We start from the raw sequence: 20,420 nt of genomic DNA on the forward strand, positions 1-20,420 counted from the left end.
TTCTCTTAATATGTAAATAAGGTTTAATACAACTCCCTGGCAGTTACCGAACGTCCTCCCCCCGCCCCTTGTATTTGGATAATCAGAGCAAAACGAGCCTCCTGGAAGTCGAGTCTTGACCCCGTGCCCTCGTTCTCTCCCGCGCTCGTCCGAAATCGAGGCCTCCTCAGTTCGCGAAGTCCCGCAATCGGGGATCAGAACAGGCCTTTATGTTTTGCAACTATGCGGAAGTGAGGGATCCCAGTTGTTGCTCGGGCGCTACTCTCCCGGCCATTTTTGTCATCTCGGGCCTCCTTTCGCCTCAACTGCAAAACGAGGCAATTAGAAGTTTGCTGAACTAAGTAAGGGCAGTGTGCCTGGGCCCGTCCTAGCGGTCCTCGGGGCCCAGCGGGGCTGGGTGCGGGTACCCCTGCGCCGGTTGCGGGAACGCAGCCGCGGGCGTCCGTCTGGGGCGCAGACGGAAACAGGTGGGGTCGGCGGACGCCCCAGCCGCGGGGTCCCGGGGCCTTGCTCCTCCCCGGACAGGGCGGGACGGGGAAGTCCCGCCCAGAAGGCCCGGGCCCTGGGCGGCCCCTGGAGCTGCGCCCGCCTCCTTCCTGCCGCGGCGACCCCGGGCTCAGAGGGCGGGTCTGAGCCCAGAGGGGGAGAGGCTGGCGGGTCATGCCCTGGTTGCCCCGCGCCGCGCTCCTTTGGGACCTGGTCCTGGGCTTTTTGGGCACCGCCGCCTTCCTGGTCGACCTGGGCGCCGACCTCTGGGCCGCCGGCCAGTATGTGCTCAGCGGCCGCTACCTGTGGGCCGCGCTGGTGCTGGCGCTGCTGGGCCTCGCGTCTGTGGCGCTGCAGCTCTTCAGCTGGGTCTGGTTGCGCGCCGACCCCGTCGGCTTGCACGCGTCCCAGCCCCCAGGCCGCTGCCTGGCACTGCTGCATCTCTTGCAGCTGGGCTACCTGTACAGGTGAGCGCCCCGCCCTCGGGGGGAGGGAAGAGGGACGGAGCCCAGCGGCACCTGCAGCTGGGCTAGTAGCACAGGGGAGAGCACGGACACCGGGGAGGGGCTGGGAAGGAGAGGATGGGGACCCAGGGGGGGAAGCCAAGCCCTTGTGGGCACCTCTGCCTACAGGTGAGTTCCCCGCCCCTAAAGAAAGAGAACACCCGCTGACAGCCGTCAGAGCCCAGCTAGTCCTACCCTCTGGCACGGGGGAAGAAACTGAAGCCCAGAGAAGAAAAGGAGGCACGTGATTTGGAGCCCGACCTCTCTGGGATCCAGTCCTAGCTAATTTACCATCTGTGGCCTCATTCCTGCCGTTCTCTGAGCCTCGGTTTCCTCCTGTGTTAAAAGGCGGCAGTAATCGATAGACATCTCTGGCAGGGGCGGGGGCGGGGGGCTATTGTGAGGAGCGAAGGCAAGAGTGGGAACGTGACTAGCATGGTGCCGGGGGTCTTGGCAGAATCTAGGGTAATGGCAGGCCCAGGTGTTCCTTTTGGCTGTGGGTGGGGCCTTGGGCGAGTCACTTGAACCCTCTGGGTCCCAGTTTACTCTTTGTTCCAGTGGGGATGGTTATAGTGCCTGCCTCAGTTTGGGAGGGATTAAACGAACTAAGACCTGTAAGTTGCTTTGATGCAGAGTAAGCATTCGACAAATGTCAGCCAGCTTGATTACTTGGGTCCCTGGGGAGCTTCAGCAGCCGGGACCCCCCCAGAGCAGAGCCCCTTCTCTCAGCCCTTCTTTCCCACTTTTGTTCTCCCTGCCCCACCCCCTCACCCCCCCAGCGCCAGCAAGAGGGCAGAGATGGGGTCTGACTCATCCATGCCCCTTGAGCCAGCCAGGGCCGGGCACAGGCTGGGGCCCAGCAAATCTGTGTGGATTGTACTCCTTTTCAGCACTGGCAGGGCCCCCTCGAGTTGAGGAAACTGAAACCAAGGGATCAGAGCCATGTGATGAAGTCAGGACGTGATGTGATCTGGGTAGGGATGGGGTGGCTGGAGGCGGGATCTGCTCTCGAATCCATTTCACAGATGCTCTCCACATCTTGCTTTGACGAAGCTGCGTTGAGTCTCCAGGGGTGGACAAGAGGAGCTTGGAATCTTGGAGTTTTGCCTGAGGGACTGCACAGGCATCAGTTACGTGCCAGCCGGGCATGAAGGGGTGCAGCTACCCCGTCCCAGTGGGCCTCAATGAACCCTGAATCCATAACTGTATCATGTGTCTTCCCTTCTGTTTCTGCTGAGCACGAGGCAGATGGACTATACTGAATTTTGGTTTTGAAAATGGGGTCTCTACCTGTCTGTGATTAGACTGAGGCGGGGGCCTTGGGGACCAGAGGCAGAGGTTCCTGCTGAGGGAGAGCCCCAACCTGGGCCTGCCCCCCTGCTCCCTTAGTGTATTGTCAAGTCTGTCCAGGGAAAGTGACAGTAAATGTCTGATGAATGAATTCACAGTGAGTGAATGGGCTCACCTCCCAGTGGGCAACCGAGATCAGTTATGGGTGGGGGAGATCTTGGGGCACCTTCCACTACCTCCCTCATGCCAATGGGTCACCCATGCCTATCTCTCCAGCCTCTGGGCTCGCTTTTAACTCTGCCTTGGACTCCATGCCCATCACTCTGGGCAGTCCTCTTAAATGGATCTGTGCTTCCATTCTAACCCCTCCATCCCTCCCACATCTCCACAGCCAGGGTGATCTTTCCATAGCACAGTCTGACCTATCTTGCCCGGGCTCAGAAGCTCTCAGTGGCCCCCCCCCTTCCCCACAGGATCCTAAGAAATTCTTATGCTTGCTAACATTTGAGAACTATCACCTGAGGCAATTTCATAGTATGCCTTTGAAATTCAGACAGCTTTGGGTTCAAATCCTGTTTCCACCATTTATTAGCGCTTTGGTCCTGTTTCCCTATCTGTCAAATGGGGATGTTGTAAGGAGTACATGGGACAAGGTTTGTGATGACCTTGGGACGTGCTGGCCAGCTGGAGCGGCGGTAGTTGTATTGATCCCCACTTTACGATGGGAAACAAGTTCAGTGAGGTTAAGTCACTGGTGCCCAAGGCCCCACGGCATGTAAGTGACAGACTAGGATCGGAGCCCGTCCGCATCTACCCAGCGGGGGAGGGAAGGTGGAACATCACAGGACACTAACCTGGCCCCTTGGGGCATCCGTATGTGCTGCCTAGGTGCGTGCAGGGGCTGCAGCAGGGGCTGCTGGTGTGGCAGCAGGAGGCGCCCTCTGACTTTGACCTGGCTTATGCCGACTTCCTGACTCTGGACATCAGCATGCTGCGGCTCTTTGAGACCTTCTTGGAGACGACTCCACAGCTCACGCTGGTGCTGGCCATTGTGTTGCAGAGCGGCCGGGCTGAGTCCTACCAGTGTGAGTGATGGGGCCAGTGGCCAGCCCCCCTTTTCATGGCTTGGGAAAGCTTCCGACAAATGTCAGGAGTATTTTCACTCTTTTATAAAAGCTGCTTAGAAAACAGGAGAATACCCTTTAGCCCGGCAGGTCTGCGTTCAACCCTTTAGCCTTCTGAGTCAGGATGAATGACAGTAACAGCGGCCATGATGATCGAGGGCCAGCTATCAGCCGGGCCCCCTGTAAAGTGCTGTATTGTTGGCATTACTCCCACGCACAGCAGCCCTACAGGTTGTGCTACGTTTCTCTCCATTTTACATGAGAGGGAAGAGGTGCAGAAAGGTGAAGTAATCTGCCCGGGGCACATAGCATCCACTGGGCACATATTTTTGTCCGTTTGAGGGATGTGGGTGTCTAGGATCAGGGCTACATGGAGCCAGTCTACACTGTATGTGCATGGCAGGCAGGGAGTGAGGGAAGAGACGGCTTTTCCTAAGTTTATTTAGTGAACATTTATTTAGCTGCTATTATGTGCCAGGTACTGGGCTCTAGGGGTCCCAGCGGAGCAGAATGTTTCGTCCCCTCAAGGAGCTCAGAGACCAGGAGATTGATAATTACCGTATGCTTAGACTCTAGACAGAGGCGGCTGAGATGTTACAGGTCACCTGCAGAGCGGGGTGGGGTGGAGTGGGGTCCGGGTAAGTGACCTCAGGGACCATTCAGGCTGGAACTCGCAGGGCACGTGCTCCTGGTCTACCTAACATTGTGGGCTAAGCTTGTCCAGGTCAGAGAATGCGGTGTGCTGGGCAAACTGGAAGGATATCAGCCAGGTAGTTAGAAAGGGACATGGGCCACAGATCTGCTTCCAGGGTGGGGGTGGGCTTCCTAGTCCGTAACAGGTTCCCAGTAAACACCTGTTGACTGACCACCGTGGGAAAGGGCAGGGGAGGAAGCATTCTAGAGACATTCCAGTGCTGCTTCTATCCCTCCCTGGAGGTCCAGTGCTTCTAGTCCAGAGTGGGCGGCCAGGAGGTGGGACAGAATCTCCACCGTAACCTTGGAGTGTCGAGAAATCAAGCAAGACGAAGGCCCAGCCTGAGCTGAGACATCCTATCTGTGTGGCAGAGACATCCCTCCTGGCCCGGAGTGCGGCTTCACCCAGGAAACCCTGGAATTTCCTGCTTCCATTTCTGAGACCACAGAAGGGGAACTGGGATTGCTGATTTTCAGTCCCAAGAAAGCCTTGGGCTCTTCCGGGAAAGGAAGGGGTTACAGGGCCCCAGAAGATGCTCAGGGTGTGGCCAGGGCCTGGGGTCCTGGATGCTGGGTTACAGGGTGCAGATGAGGGGTAAGTCACACCCCCTTCATCCGTGAAGAATATCACCATGGTAGCACCTGAAAAGTAAAGCTTTGTGGTGCAGGGCAAACTCCATATTTGAACCCCAGCTCGGTGTTTGGTTGCCTGAACGGATGTTTTCCAGGTGTAGTTTCCCTTCAGCTATCAGGGGCTGCCACACCCACCCCTGGGGGGCTGTGACCTCTAGGGAGCGCCGGGCAGGTTGCCCACAGGGCTCACCTGTTTCCACTTGCTCTCTATAGGGGTCGGCATCTGCACATCCTTCGTGGGTATCTCGTGGGCTCTGCTTGACTACCACCGGGCCTTGCGCACCTGCCTCCCCTCCAAGCCGCCCCTGGGGCCAGGCTCCTCTGTGGTCTACTTCCTGTGGAACCTGCTGCTGCTGTGGCCCCGAGTCTTCGTCGTGGCCCTCTTCTCAGCTCTCTTCCCCCACTATGTGGCCCTGCACTTCTTGGGCCTGTGGCTGGTGCTGCTCTTCTGGGTCTGGCTTCAGGGCACGGACTTCATGCCAGATTCCTGCTCCGAGTGGCTGTACCGGGCAACCGTGGCCACCATTCTTTATTTCTCCTGGTTCAACGTGGCCGAGGGCCGTACCCGAGGCCGCGCCGCCATCCACCTGGTGTTCCTCCTGAGTGACAGTGTTCTCATGGCGGTCACCTGGCTGACTCACATCGCCTGGCTGCCCAGTGGGATCCCACTGCAGACGTTGCTGCCTGTGGGCGGCGTCTGCGTCCTCCTGGGCCTGGCTCTGCGGCTTGTCTACTACCGCTGGCTGCACCCTAGCTGCCGCTGGGAGCCTGACCGCGTGGATGGGACCCGAGGCCTCGGCTCCCTCGAGTGGCGTCGGCTGCCTCAGAACAGGCGCATGGCCCAGTTGGCTCAGAACTTTTTCCCCAGGGTTAGGGATGAGGCTGCTTTGCCACAGAAGGGAGAGGTGAATGGGGTCCTTTGAGGCAGGGTCAGACCCAGCAGGGGACAGAACAGATGGCATCAGTTGGTGGAACTGATTCACTCTTGATTCACTCAAGAAGCACTTAATGCCTGATGTGCCGGGCACTGGAGACCAGAGCTGAATAAGGCAGAGGCCTGATATCAAGGACGAGAACGAGAGATGAGAAAGGCTGGGCCCTGGAGGCTCAAGGGCCCTAGTTATGTACAAGGCACTTTGGGAGGAAAGAAGAGACCCCCCCCCCTCCTTCCCCTGCCAACCAGTATAGCTGGTGCCCCAAAGCTCCTAGTGCTGGCATTTTCACCTCCCTGGCCGCCTCTAAAATTGGTAGAGGTGCTGTCCTACCCCTTGGTTTCCGTATCCTGGGCTAGAAGGTCCAGGACCTGTAGGATGTGTTCTCCAGAATTCTTCCTCCCTGCCCCACCCGTCATTCAGTTCATTCAACAAATGTTTACTGGGAGCAATTTCTGTGCCAGGAACATTCTATCCTTGGGACCTGAGCAGGATCAGCTGCCGCCCGAGCTTCATCTCTTACCCTCTCCAGCTACTCCTGAGTAGGCTGTCACGGTGGAAGCCGGGGATGTCCAACCAGTGGCCCCTGTCAACCTCCCCAAGGCCTCTGTGCGGCTGGCCCAGACTCTGGTCCTGCTCTCTAGGGGCCACCTTTCAACCAAGTGCTTCTGAATCTGTGGTCTGGGCCATGGCTCAGCCCAGAGTGTTTCTTATACTTTAGGCAGTACACTTGCTACCTCAGAGTTGATGTGGAGAGGAAGAGGTGTGTGCGCATATGTGTCTCTGCAAGTGGACACGTGTGTGTTGTTTTCGTTCAGTATTATTAAACAGTGTTATTACAGTATTATTAAAACCTCATGGAACCCTCCAACCTGGTCGTGTCACTGAACTAAATCTAGAGTTCAAAGCCACCTGGAAAGAAGGGCCAGGGACATGAAGTTCACCCCTTAAAATCGATAAAGGTCCTGGGACCAGAGAAGACAGCTGGCACAGGCTGGACTTCTCAAGCTTGTTTTCCAAGTTTCGGAGATGGTAAGCCACTGCGGGTTGATGGTCGCCAGGTGGGCATCAGAACCCAGATCTGGAGCGACGCTAGTGTGTGCTGTTAACCTGCTGTGCTGCTAGGCTGGCAGGAGTAGCCACAAACGCCTTTAGCATCAGGAAGTGAGTACCAGAGCCTGGGTGAAGAAAGGTCTTTTTGCTGGGGGCTCAGGGAGCAGGTCAGTGAAGAGGCAGCTTAGGGGATGTGGGTGGTCAGTGATGCCAGGGGAGTGCAACTTTAGTTGCTCTGGAAGGTTTGGGGTTTGGGGAAACAAGGAAAAGGAAAAGGGCACTGGAGAGAAGAAAAGGTGCAGTCATCCTCTTGAGGGGACCCAGGATCGTCTCAGTTCTATTATTCATTTTAGTGCAGACACAATAAACAGGATAAATAAAACTGTATGAGAGAGTGTAAGAGGAGGAAAGGGCACAGGGAGAGGTGAATGCATGCTGTGGGTGGGAGTTAGAATTTTCTATAATGGCCAGGGGATGCGTCCCTGAGAAATGGATTCAGCCCTGAAGGAGATGAGGGTCAGAACCACACAGGTGCACTGTATCCCAGAGACCAAATCAGCAGCGACTGGTGGGGGAGGCTTGTGCGGCTACACTGGCCTAGAGCCAAGGATGCCGGAGATAATGGTTGGGGGGGGAGGGCGCGGGGAGGCCCTGCTTCCTGACATACATAGAAAGGTAAGGCTGAAAGAATCTCTAGGATCAATCCGCCCAGCGATTCCCAGATTTGAATTTCACGGATCCGTAAAATGGCCGACATGGCTACCAACTTAATTTTAACAGAAGGCAGTAAAAACTACCAACGAATATTTTCATCATCTCAGGATAGGATATTAACAGCCTCAGAAAAATGACCATTCTTTGGGCTACATTTAAATACACAGAAACACATCCATAAGTAAAATCACTGTGATTTTTTTCAACTCACTGGGAATATCAAGGGTTGAGACCGCAGTGGGTGGGCTTAACGCCCAAACTAGTCTCCGACATTTCCTAATGGTTTCACTAACACAAATATTGTGCTATTTACTTTTCCATGCTTCTTCCTGTCATACATGGAGATTGGGTTCAGGGGAGAGGCCATATATACTCAAAGAGAAGACAGTGTTTTAGGCAATTCCCCACTTTCCCCTGAGAAAAATCCAAAAAATGTGTTTTTACCATTTTGGCTAAATCTATAATCACTGAATGAAATTATCAAATGATGGTAATATGTAATTAAATTGAAACAACATAGTGTACTACCTAAAAACCTGTGGAACGAAGCAGTCACTTCTTCATTTGTATATAGTTTACAGTTTTTTGTTTTTTTTTTTTTTAACATTTATTTATCTTTGAGACAGAGAGAGAGCATGAACAGGGGAGGGTCAGAGGAAGAGGGAGACACAGAATCTGAAACAGGCTCCAGGCTCTGAGCTGTCAGCACAGAGCCCGATGCGGGGCTCGAACCCACAGACCGCGAGATCATGACCTGAGCCAAAGTCGGACGCTTAACTGACTGAGCCACTTAGGTGCCCCTATAGTTTACAGTTTTAAAAAGAGGACAGTGACATTATTTACAATTAGAAATTTCAAGATTCCTATTAAGATTTTTTTTTTTTTTTTTGGTAGAGACAGCCCATGTGAGGGGCAGAGAGAGAGAATCCCAAGTAGGCTCCACGCCCAGTGCAGAGCTCAACTCGGGGCCTGATCTCATGACTGTGAGATCATGACCTAAGCTGAAACCCAGTTGGATGCTTAACTGACTGAGCCACCCAGGGCCCCAAGGCAATGCCCTTTTCTAAGGGGGAATTGATCTGGGAAAAAATACATCTTACAGTCTGACATGTGTGGTACTTGGAAGCTATACCCAAATTCTGGCCTCCTTCACTGGAATAAAAGGCAAATAGATTCTCAGCTGTTTTCCAAACCAGTGAGGGACAGTCAGACTCAAATCTGAAGAAATGAAATGAGAAAAAATAGTTGATGTGATATGAAATCAGGCCAAATCAAGCAAGGTTTGGTACCAGTTTGTCAGTTTTATTGCTTTTGCATTTTCAGCTCATCACAGCAAGGTATTGATTTCTCTTTAAGTTTTAGCACATTTGACAGCAAATGAAAGCTCTGATCATTCCAGTCCTAAACTTTAAAAAGCAATAGATTTTAGAAACAATTAAGAAATAAACTTTCCATTGCAAGTTATTTTAAAATATTTCTGTTATTTCCCCCATGTACATTTATTTATACCAAAATTTTTTTGTTTTTTTTTTTACTTTTTTGATGAAATTAATGACTGAATTATTGAAAGGGTGCCATCATTCTAATGAGCTCTTCAGACTTTCTTCTAATGAAGCCCTATTTAGAGCCTACTTTGCTGGGCAACTGGGCTGATCCTACTCAGAAAAGACACAGGAGCAAACTGTATAGAAAATAAAAACTTTATTCTTTCAAGTTTATAAGATAGTTCCCATTACATATAACATTATGGTCAAGGACTCTACACAGCCACGAATGCCCGCAGTCACATAAATATATCCAATCCACTCAATGCCTTCTCCTGCTAAATGAGGCATCAGAAGTCCAGAGGGTCATGTTTTGAATAGAAGTTATCCTTAATGAGATGGCTCCTGTCAGTGCATCAGGAACTAGCCAAGGAGCCTTGCTTGTTGGAGCTGACTCAGAGAGGAAGGGACAGAGGGCCTGCTAATCAGGGATGGGACAGAACTAGATTTTCCCTCAGAGTTTAAGATATTTTAGAATCCCAGAATTCAGATTTGGCTTCTTTGTAAGTGTGAACATCTGGAGAGTTCCAACTTTTGGATGAAAACGGAAACCAATTTAGTGGTAAGAAGTAGAAGCCTCCTCAAGAAGGCCCCTAACTGCCCCCTTCTACAGGAGTTAGGAGAGGAAGACCCGAACTCACCACCGTTGGCTTAGACCAGGAAGGGGAAGAATGTGGCTCTGCCTCTATACTCCTCTCCCCCATGGTTCAGTGGCACTGACACCCATTCAAAGCAGTGAACATCTTGGTGCTCCACGTGCTGCAGCTAGAGTTTGCCAATCAGGTTCTACCTGGAGCTTTAAAGGTGAGTTTGTGTAAACTGCGAACAAGCTGTGGCACAAGTCTCCTGGGACACTAGCTTTGCCCCCCACCCCCAACTTGCAGAAGACAGGAACACCCCAAACCAAGTAAAAGCCCAAATAGGCATCTAAATCTGGAACAGGCATCTATTCTCCTGGACACCAGCAGCTGCCCCAGGGGCATTGGGACAGAGTGATGCTAAGGCACAGTCAGTTTTACATTCGAAAGTCAAGCCACCTCTTAAACCCAGGACACATCTGACAACTTCAGATCCCGTACTAGAGACAGTCCTCACCGTGAAACGTGCAGACCCATCTTATAGAACCCACAGTGCCCAGCTGGGGGACAGACTCATCACGTGGCTAATTTCCTGGGGACACTTTCACATAAAGAGGCTTCCCTCTTGAAGAAATGACCCACTGTATCCTTTGGCCCTCAGCTTCCAAGAGCTCTTGGTGCTACCCACTTACTTTCCTTTCCAGATCTTTGTGCTGGGGAGGAAGAAAACACAGGGTAAAAGAAGAACACTGCATTCTCTGGACAACTCACTTTGGCCAAGAGGAATCAGGGAGCTCCCACCTTCTGTCTGCCTTATAAGGAGGGCAGCAATAACCAGAAAAATGCAGAGGTTGTTCTGCTCAATAGAGCTTCCTCACCTCTTTTAGCCAATTTCAAGTTCCTTTTGCAAAGACTGAAGCTGGGCAGTCACGGCGGGGAGGAGGAAATGCCATTGAAAGAGGGGTCCAAGTCATATTACAGGGATAAAGAGCTTCTCCCAAAGGGCAGGGAGAGGGAAGTGTTTGCGTGTGGACCTATGTGCATGATGGGGGTACCCACATCCACAGCCTCACGAGCCTGAAGTATAGTGCCAACCAGATGGCCTATGTCCAGTGCAAGAAACCAACAGTTATACTGCCAGTATGGGGAGAGCTTGGGTCCTGGAAGAAAGACCCATCATGGAGATTTCTAGGATCAATTATCAAGCAAGGCAGAGCAGCATCTGGACAGCTATGCTGAACATAGACCATGGAAAGCTGGCCTCAGAGTACATGCCCCGTCTCTTCCCCCACCTGCCAATGGAGACAAGGCCAAAGGGGCAGCTGAGTCATGAGCACTGACTTCAACTCCTCCCCCAAAACTGTTCCCCTAAAATTGTGAGTAATGAAGCACTTTCTCAATCAGTTCTGAAGGAATGTGTATATCAGCCTTTCTCTGCTGCTATTTGGGTGGCCTGGCATTGGAAGGAGTCTGGCCTCTTTATGCTGCAACATCTCTGGAAATGGATATGCAGTATCTTGGAGGGCAGGCAATTATAGCTGGGGTTGGTCAAGGGATGCCTCCTACTGAGGACCCAGACTGCACACCTGAGGTGCTTAGATGATTACCTTTCTCCATGCAGCCTGGGAGAGGCTGAACTTTCTCAGCTCTAGGGAGTTGATCGTGCCTGAGCAGATGCCCTGGTTGGTCTTGGAGGGATGAAGCATCCACAAACACAGCTGGGCTGTAAGGCTGGGATTAGTTGCCCGGCACTCACCGATCTTCCCAGAGGTCAGGGTGAGAGATGTTCCTCCATTTGGCCCAGGAGTAAATGTTCAGGCATAGAATAGTGTTCCAGCACCCTCATTTAAATCAGGAAAGTCTTTCTGGCCTTCTGTTTTCCCGTTTTATAATGGGATTTGAGAAGCAGGCAGAGATCTGGGTAAATATATGCCCAGAATACCTTTCTTGGCTTAAGGGTTTCAAAGGAAGTCAAATGTAGTTAGGAGTCTATTCTTAGACTTGATTTAACTTCTTGGGTCCAAAGCCGAAGGATTGGCCAGAGCTGCATGGAGGTGGATGTGAGGTACAGAAGGCAGGAAAGGGGCAAGAATCTAGTACTGATGACTAAGAAGGAAGAGAAGGCTGTAGGGGTGAGCATCTGTTGGGGAAGGGTGCTTCTCTGCAGGAGGAAAAGATGGAATCTTCTTGTTTCAAGAGCCAAAGCAGCAGAAATTCATAGAAGCCTTAGTCCTTTTCCTCCAGTTTGGAGGTAAGCCCACTAGGACACAGCCTTTGGACAGAGGCAAGCTGAAGGCTTAGAATTTACTGTCTTAAGAGGGGGAACTTCTAGGGTTGTGCCATTTGGTTAAAGGGGGACAGGGATTGGAAAAGCGACTAAGGCTTCTAGGATGGGAAACACCAAAGTCTAAAGTTAATCAGTGTCCAGTGCCCCACAGTTCAGCAAACTAGGAGATGGAAGAACAGGAAGGAAACCACCCTAGAGAGCAGACCACTGGAGCAGCTAAAGAGGTGCTACTGTCACAGAGAGGTATTTTAGATATTTCAATCGCTATTTTCCAAGGAAACTTTACACACCCCTTTCTTGCTAGAAAAAGAAAGGAGGGAAAACCTGCTTCAGAGACCAGACCCTTAACTATAAAAATAACATGTACATTCCCTGGGAATATGTTCTACAGCTAAGGAGATTACAAAGACTGCAAGAGATGGTATCACAAAAGTCTGCCACATTTATCCTGTTAACTGCAAGTTCAGAGCAGTTCTCAAACTGGTCATGAACTAAGAGTGCAAGTCTGCCCCAAGAATTTCCTTTTCTTTTCTTCATTTTTTGAAACAAAATAAAACAAAACAAAAACCAGAAGAATTAAAAGCACTGTAGCTGCGGTGACTCTATTGTTCTCTCAATCCAACTGTCTCCTGCCTCTACACGAGGATGAACACGGGGCTGCAGCTCACTCTTAGCAAAAATAAGCTTCATCCCTTGCAGCTGTTGGTTCTGACTGTGTTCTCACCAGTGTTCCGTGGAGAAAGAGAGAGAGACACACAGAGACAGAGACAGAGACAGAGACAGAGACAGAGAGAGTTCCCAGACAGTTTCAGTCTCCAGCTCCCTTCAGGAGTGGAAAGGAGCTCATGGGGAAGGGTCTTCATTCCAGTTCTTAGAGAAAATCAAGCTCCAAAGCCTGGTGGAGGGACACTAGGTCTCCATGGTTTGTGATTCTCCAGAAAGGCATGTTGTGCTGGAAGAGAGGGGACAGTTGATAGTTGATTAACCCAACTTCTTTTGGGAGCTCATATTTATCGATATACCCATTCCTCTCACCAAGATACTTGGTACTCCTCTCTACTTCTGCCCACCTTCTAGGGCTATTATAAGGATCAAATGAGTCATATGCGTAAGGACTTTGTACATTACAGGACACTTTACAAAAGTGAGAGATTTTTTATTAGGTCTTTAGTGGTAACTGTGCATTTATGATATATGCTCATTCTAGCTACTACATAGGGTCTTTAGGATCAAATAAAATGACCCACATAAGAAATCAGTATTAATATTACATTGCTTTTTTATAGATGGTTAGTAAGTTTCAGAGCTACAAAGCCCATATCTTGTTTACAACTAAGATGCAGAATACATACATCTGAGAAATAATAATCCCATTTACTATGTTGTCAGAATCCTGTGCAGAATACTGTGTGTTCTGGAAGCCACTTAAAAAAATTATTCAGCAAAACTAAAAGGCAACCAACAAAATGGGAGAAGATATTTGCAAACGACATATCAGATAAAGGGTTACTATCAAAATCTATAAAGAACTTATCAAAGTCAACACCCAAAAAACAAATAATCCAGAAGAAGAAATGGGCAAAAGACATGAATAGACACTTCTCCAAAGAAGACATCCAGATAGCCAACTGACACATGAAAAAATGCTCAACATCACTCATCATCAGGGAAATACAAATCAAAACCACAGTGAGATACCACCTCAAAACAGTCAGAATGGCTAACATGAACAGCTCAGGCAACAAGAGATGTTTGCAAGGATGTGGAGAAAGAGTATCTCTTTTGCATTGCTGGTGGAAATGCAAACTGGTGCAGACACTCTGGAAAACAGTATGGAGGTTCCTCAAAAAACTAAAAATAGAACTACCCTACAACCCAGCAATTGCACTACTAGGTATTTATCCAAGGGATACGGGTGTGCTGTTTCAAAGGGGCACATGCACCCCCATGTTTATAGCAGCACTATCAACAATAGCCAAAGTATGGAAAGAGCCCAAATGTCCATCGATGGATGAATGGATAAATGTCCATCGATGGATGAATGGATACACACACACACACACACACACACACACACACACACACACAATGGAGTATTACTCAGCAATCAAAACTAGAGAAGACAAATATCATATGACTTCACTCATATGAGGACTTTAAGATACAAAACAGATGAACATACGGGAAGGGAAGCAAAAATAATATAAAAACAGGGAGGGGGACAAAATAAGACACTCCTAAATATGGAGAACAAACAGAGGGTTACTGGAGGGGTTGTGGGAGGGGGGAGGGGCTAAATGGGTAAGGGGCATTAAGGAACCTACTCCTGAAATCACTGTTGCCCTATATGCTAACTAACTTGGATACAAATTAAAAAAAAAAAATTAAACTAAAAAAATTTTTTTTTCCTGGAAGCCACATTTTAAAGAAGGGATCTGAAAAATCCAAGTGTTGGAAACCATGTTCTATGAAGCTGAAGGGGATTAGCTCTACTGACTGTTTTGCTCAAATTGGTTGCAAATTACCTGGAACACTGAAGTCCTACAACAGTTATTTTGGCATGCAGCTCAGGGTTTTTTCGAGCATGCTGTTCACATATAATATTTAAAGGGCTTTTAATATGCAGAAGAGGAAACAGACGTGTTATGTTGTGCTCAGGACTAGGACCAGGATGTGAAAGTTAGAGACATGAGTTTTAGTTCTGTGGAAGGAGGAACATCCTAACAGCCTGGGTGGCCCCGTGGTAGAACAGGATACCTAGGAAGCAGACTCCCCATTCTTGGGTTTATTCAAGCAAGAATCAGAATGTCTTCTGTCAAAGTGGCTGCAGAAAAGGTCCCTCACAGGATAGAGGTTGAACTGGATGGAACTCTAAAGGCATTTTCCAATGGGTATATCAATAATAGATGATTTTTTTTTTTTTAAAGAAGCCAGTTGGACATCACTTTGGCTTTTGCAGTTAATATTCTTTTTCGTTTTAATTGTTTACTTATTTATTTTTAAGTTCATTCATTTATTTTGAGACAGACAGCGCGCTTGCAGGGGAGGGGTAGAGAGAATCCCAAGCAGGCTCCGCACTGTCAGCGCATGGGGCTCAGACTCACAAACTGTGAGATCATAACCTGAGCAGAAATCAAGAGTCAGGCGCTTAACCAACTGAGCCACCCAGGTGCCCCTCGATGGTAGATGATTACAGGCATCAGCTTAGAGGCACCAACTCTGCTAATGACTGAAGTTGTTCTTTATCTCCCCCACTCCCTTCTTCAAACCAAGAAGCACTGATGCCTCCATCTACTAGTTTCTAGTGTCTTTCCCAGAGGGCAACAAGTACTTTAGAATCAAAGCCTCAGAGATAACACATGAGAAAAAAAGAAAAAGAAAAAGAAAGAAATGCTACATAAAATGGTAAATGAAAACATTATGAGGTAATCATGCCACCAGATTACCAATCACACAGTTTATTAATAGTGGAAGTTTTTACATTAACTGGGTGAAGAAATCAGGACAGCTGGTCCTAGTTGGCAACCTACCACCTCCAAGTCTAAGAAACAGAGTTGCTGGAAAGAAACTAGGGTAGAGGAAAAGAACTTCTGCAGATCCATTTAATAAATGCAGAGGAGGATAAGTAAACTGTCCAAAGTCACACAGCTAAATAAACAGATGAGATCTGAACCAATCTACTGTTAGATTACAGAGCCAAGACTCTTTCATCTACTGTTTCCTGTATTAAGATGAGGTGACCTGGGGTTGGGACCTGCATAGTGAGGAGGTTAATGTCAGAAGAATCCTTCCTGGGCTTGGAAGCAGAAAGGATTTTATCTAAATTTCTACTTGATTGTACTGGCTTTTTGAAGATCTAAAGCCTGGAAAAGTCAGAGTGATTTGCTGCTTTTTTTTTTTTTTTTTTTTAAGAGAGAGAGAGAGAGAGAGAGAGAGAGAGCGCGCGCGCGCGCAAGCGTGAGTGGGAGGGAGGGGCAGAGGGAGAGGGGGAGAGATAAAGAGAATCCCTCTGAGAGGGGCTCAATCCCACGACCCTGGGATCGTGACCTGAGCCGAAATCAAGAGTCAGATGCTCAGCTGACTGAGCCACCCAGGCGCCCCTTTTTGTAGTGAAGTCTCATAGTCCTGGGAAGGCACTGCCCTCTAAGATGAAGATGGAAGATGGGGGTCCCTACAGCAGGGCTCAAAGATTTTAAAATCTGAGTGGCAAACAGAAGGGGGACAAGAAGGATCTAACAACTTTTAGGGAAAGCTCTATTTGGGGAAACAAACGAACCTCTTTGAAGAAAAACAGGAGAGAAAGAGAAGGGAAAACACTAAAGACACAGCCGATTGCTAAGATACCTGACTTTTACCATCTTTCTAATTGCTTCATACATTCTCACACGCACTGTTCTCTTTACCTGTTTGGCTGCAATTTCTTCGTCTCGCCCATCTCCAATCACTACATACGTGACTTTCTTTCCAAACCTAGACACGATTCTCTCGAAGCAGCTCTCCTTACCTGGTGAGAAAAAGAAATTTCCCATTAGGACATTCTCCCTACCTTTTTTCAACACCAGAGAGAAGGGCTGCTGCTGGTTCACCTGCCTATGCTTGGACAGAACAAGTAGCAGCCCATGTGGGTAGTTTGGTGGGGAGTAAGCGTGACAGCTAGAGATCCAGCAGGCCCGCTACCCAAAGAATGGGAAATTGGGCTATTTAGACAACAATGAAGACATCAGGCTTTCTAGGCATTGTGCTTTCTAGGTTCTTATTTTAATCTTCATATTTAGGGTAAAGCCCCTAAGATCTTAGTGTGGGGAATTTTTATAAATGGGAAGCAAAGGAGCCTAAAAAGTGTGACAGCTGGGATACCACTTCTCTTCTCCCTATCTCCTGTACTTTATAGCTTACAAAGCAGCTTTCAAGGGTACTCCTTTAATGAATTCTCAAAATAATCAGTGAGATAACTACCATTTCATATTTACAGATGAAAATGAGACTGAAAAGATTAGAAACTTGTTCTAGATCACAAACAAGCTAGTAGCTACACTTTGGACTCCTGGTTCCAAGTCTAGGTTCTGGCTATTATGCCATGATGAAAGGATGATTTTGGAGGGAAACGTTTTAGTATAGGAAAAAAAAAAAAAAGTGGAAGCATAAGGTCCTGATTTGTTTGTAACAAGAAATGGGCTAACGGCCATTTTCCTCCCATTCTTCATTTTCCAGAAACAGTCCTAGGCATGGGTCTTATGTCTTTTAGTGGGGTAGAGCTCCAGAGTGCCAATGAATATGGCAGTAAATCTGTCACATCCAGAATATCCTATTATATGTTGTAACTGCAAGCAACTGAGATACTGTATCTCTGAAATTGACCTTGGGAAAGGGTGATTTAAATCCATGCAGACAGTTGAAAAACACTGGCAATGTATCAAAATTCAAATCCCATGTGAAACACACCAGAAAGATGCACAGATGATACTGGTGTAGGAAAGATACTTTAGTTGCATAAGTAAACAAGAAGGCAATTATCTCCCTTGCTCTTTTCACCATCTTAGACTTTATTTCCCTGTTTCTGTTAGGCAAAGTCCTAACTCTGCTTTCTTCTTCATCCTGCTCCATTAACCTCATCCCTTCTTCTTACCAGACCAGTGACTTAGCACCAAGGTTCCTGAGTGAGGAAGAAAAAAGTGCCTCTTCCTCAAGGCACTTGACTGCCATCTGCTGGAAAATTGTTGCAATAAGTATATAAATACATCAACTGGAGAAGACTAGATCGTAATTGACAAGAAAACCTGTACACCTTTACTCAGAAGTCCTGCTTGGCACATCTAAGCAACTGCAAGTCTTTGAAATCTCTAGCCCAACTGGCACCTCAAACCAGGTGAACTAGTCACCTGGACCAAACACTAGTCCACTTTGGGCTTCAGTCTCCCACTTGTAATAAAAAGCTTGGCTCAGGTGCCCTCAGGTCCCTTTCAGTGCTAACACTTTGCAATAGCATTGTGATGTTGGACGTTCGAATCAGGCAATTCAATGTTTGCAGAGTAAATGCATATTAATCTCATAAATGATTCAGTAGATGACTATAATCCATGTTTTGAGCCCCGATTCAAATATTAAATCTTTCCACTAATAATAAATTTTTATTATGTTCAAAGAGCTGTCTTAATTCCATTCCAAATATTACATCCTTATGACCTAAGCCAACCACTGGCAGACCCAGTCTACTTTATGATCTGTCTATAGAAAAAAACCTTAAATCAGATTTTAGACTTTTTTCCCAAGACCCAACAAAGGGAATGTCTCCTATTTAGAGGACAAGGACACAAGAGATGTTTTCATTGTTCTGGCATGTAATGATCAAGGATGAGATACATTTAGGAATGTCTCCTCTAAAAGGATCAAGAGATGGAGAGAGTTATTAACAGCTCAAAGTGAAGAAGTAGCTACATGAAAAAATGACTCCCAATACCGTTGGTAAACATACCTCCTCCATTTTACTCTCTCAAAAAAATTCTGGAGATGAGCTTTCCATTCAGGAGGGTATGGGCAATGGCCACTCAGCTTACCAAATGTCAAACAGCTGCAAGACTTTAAACAAGCCTTTGGAGAATATTAGGTTTCTGGGCTTCCCCTATCAAAAACACTTATGACATTTTCAGAGATGATTTTGAGAAGTCTTGTTAATGTCCAAGATAACAGAGTGGCGATTAACAGAACCAAAGCTCTGAAATCATTTCAGAGGAAGGAAACAAATATTTCGTCTCCTTGCTCCCCATTTCACAGTTCTGTCAAGGAAAGCCTTAAGCCTCTCACTGGGGCTACCAAGGCACCAGGTACCACTATAGCTTCGCAAATCAGCTCTGGGTGAAATGAGATTGAGAAAAATTACCAAATAAGCACATGTACTGTCAAAGGGAATACAATCATTCCCACTCAATGGGTGTCAGGACTCAGTATAAAAAGCACTGCAGAAGATCTACCTTTCAAGTATGAAAGGCTTTAGCAAGTGCTCTGGGTTCTTATGAAATGCATAGTGAAGCAGTGGCAGCAACAGCAAAATATGAAGGGGGGCTGGATTTCCCCTAATCTATTGTAAATGAAATCAACATACACACTCAAAAAAGAATAAAATAAATTCCTGTATACCTTCCACCGACCCACTTTTGTCAAATCTTAAACACTTTATCTTTGCTTTAGATAAAAAAATAAGAATAATGAGATATTAGATTTTTTTTGAAGTTTCCTGTGTATCCCCACCTGATGACCCTTCCTTTCTGCATATGTATCCATTAACAATGTATGGTATATGGCTGTGAACATTTTTGACCTCTAGATAAACGATACATGCTGTACTTACCTATCTGCAATGTGTTTTTTTGTGTTGAACATTGTTTTTCATATTAATCCTTGCAGATGTACGTAGGTTAGTTCATTCGCTTTTAACTGCCATATAGCATTCCATTGTTTGGATATATCTACTTATCCATTTTCTTTTCATGGACAGGTTCACAGATAGGCTGTCTCTAATTAGTTTCTATTATGAACAATGTGGCATCAAAAAAAAAAAAAAATTCTCACACAAGTCTCCTTGTGGATGTGGGAATTACTTAAGGGCAGGGGTTGGCAAACTACCTGTATAGAGTCAGGTAGTAAATATTTCAGGCTTTGCAGGTCATATGATCTCTGTTGCAACAACTGAATTCTGCTACTGTAGAGTGAAAGCAGCTATTGAAATCATCCGACATTGCTATGTTTTAATACAACTTTATAGAAATAGGCATTGGGCAGAATCTGGCACATGAGTTAGAGTCTGCAGACCCCTGTATTAAAGTGTATCTATCTAAAAGTGGAGTTGCTTAGGGGTGCGTGGGTGGCTCAGTCGGTTAAGCGTCTCAGGTCATGATCTCATGATAACTTCGGCTCAAGTCATGATCTCACGGTTTGTGAGTTTAGGCCTCACATTGGGCTCTGTGCTGACAGTTCAGAGCCTGGAACCTGCTTCAGATTCTGTGTCTCCTTCTCTCTCTGCCCCTTCCCCACTCATGCTCTCTCTCAAAAATAAATAAATGTTAAAAAAAATTTATAAAAGTGGAGTTGCTTGATCACAGGGTTATGCACATCTCCAACTTTACAAGACATTGACAAACTGTTCTCCAAGAAGGGCTATATCCATTTTCAATCCCACAGATAGAGTGTTTCCATTTTCTTGACAAAATTGGGCATTGTCAGACTAAGTCTCTAGCAATCTGATGAACAGGAAATGTATCAGATTTTAATTTGCATTTCTTTAATCTGAATATCCTTAATTGGTGAGGTTAAGGAACTCTTCATCTGCTTACTGGCAAACTGATTTTCCTTTTCTGCAAACTGGCTGTTCCAAGGTTTCTGTCCACTTTTCTAATATGTTGTTTGTTGCTTAATGATTTATAGTTCTTTATAGATTTTGTATACCAATTAACAAGTAAAAGGGTTGCAAATATCTTTTCCCAGTCTGGTTTGTTTTGTCACTTTATACTATCTTTCACTGGATATAAAATTAAAAGCTTCATCTAATCAAAACAATAATTTTTTGTTTTTTAGAACTATTTTTGGGGT

The 20,420-nt window shown here is 47.2% G+C and overlaps 2 protein-coding genes across 4 annotated transcripts in view; one reads left to right on the forward strand and one right to left on the reverse strand.

Moving 5' to 3' along the window:
- The first annotated feature begins 344 nt into the window (after positions 1-344).
- Positions 345-6,532, forward strand: XKR8 (XK related 8). The gene is made up of 3 exons (XM_045476286.1): positions 345-953; positions 3,168-3,364; positions 4,943-6,532. Exons 1-3 carry the CDS (start codon positions 661-663, stop codon positions 5,650-5,652), a joined length of 1,200 nt encoding a protein of 399 aa, XP_045332242.1. The 5' UTR covers positions 345-660; the 3' UTR covers positions 5,653-6,532.
- Positions 6,533-9,112: 2,580 nt separating this feature from the next.
- Positions 9,113-20,420, reverse strand: part of EYA3 (EYA transcriptional coactivator and phosphatase 3) — a 103,267-nt gene continuing 91,959 nt past the window's right edge. For all 3 annotated transcript variants that reach the window (XM_045476289.1, XM_045476290.1, XM_045476288.1), the window contains 2 exons: positions 16,241-16,341; positions 9,113-12,789 (listed from right to left, as the gene is read on the reverse strand). In XM_045476289.1, the coding sequence (XP_045332245.1) occupies positions 12,709-12,789; positions 16,241-16,341 (182 nt within the window). In that variant the 3' untranslated portion in view covers positions 9,113-12,708. The remainder of the gene's footprint in view (positions 12,790-16,240; positions 16,342-20,420) is intronic.

The sequence above is a fragment of the Leopardus geoffroyi genome, chromosome C1 (genome assembly GCF_018350155.1).
Source record: "Leopardus geoffroyi isolate Oge1 chromosome C1, O.geoffroyi_Oge1_pat1.0, whole genome shotgun sequence".
NCBI classification, from domain to species: domain Eukaryota; kingdom Metazoa; phylum Chordata; class Mammalia; order Carnivora; family Felidae; genus Leopardus; species Leopardus geoffroyi.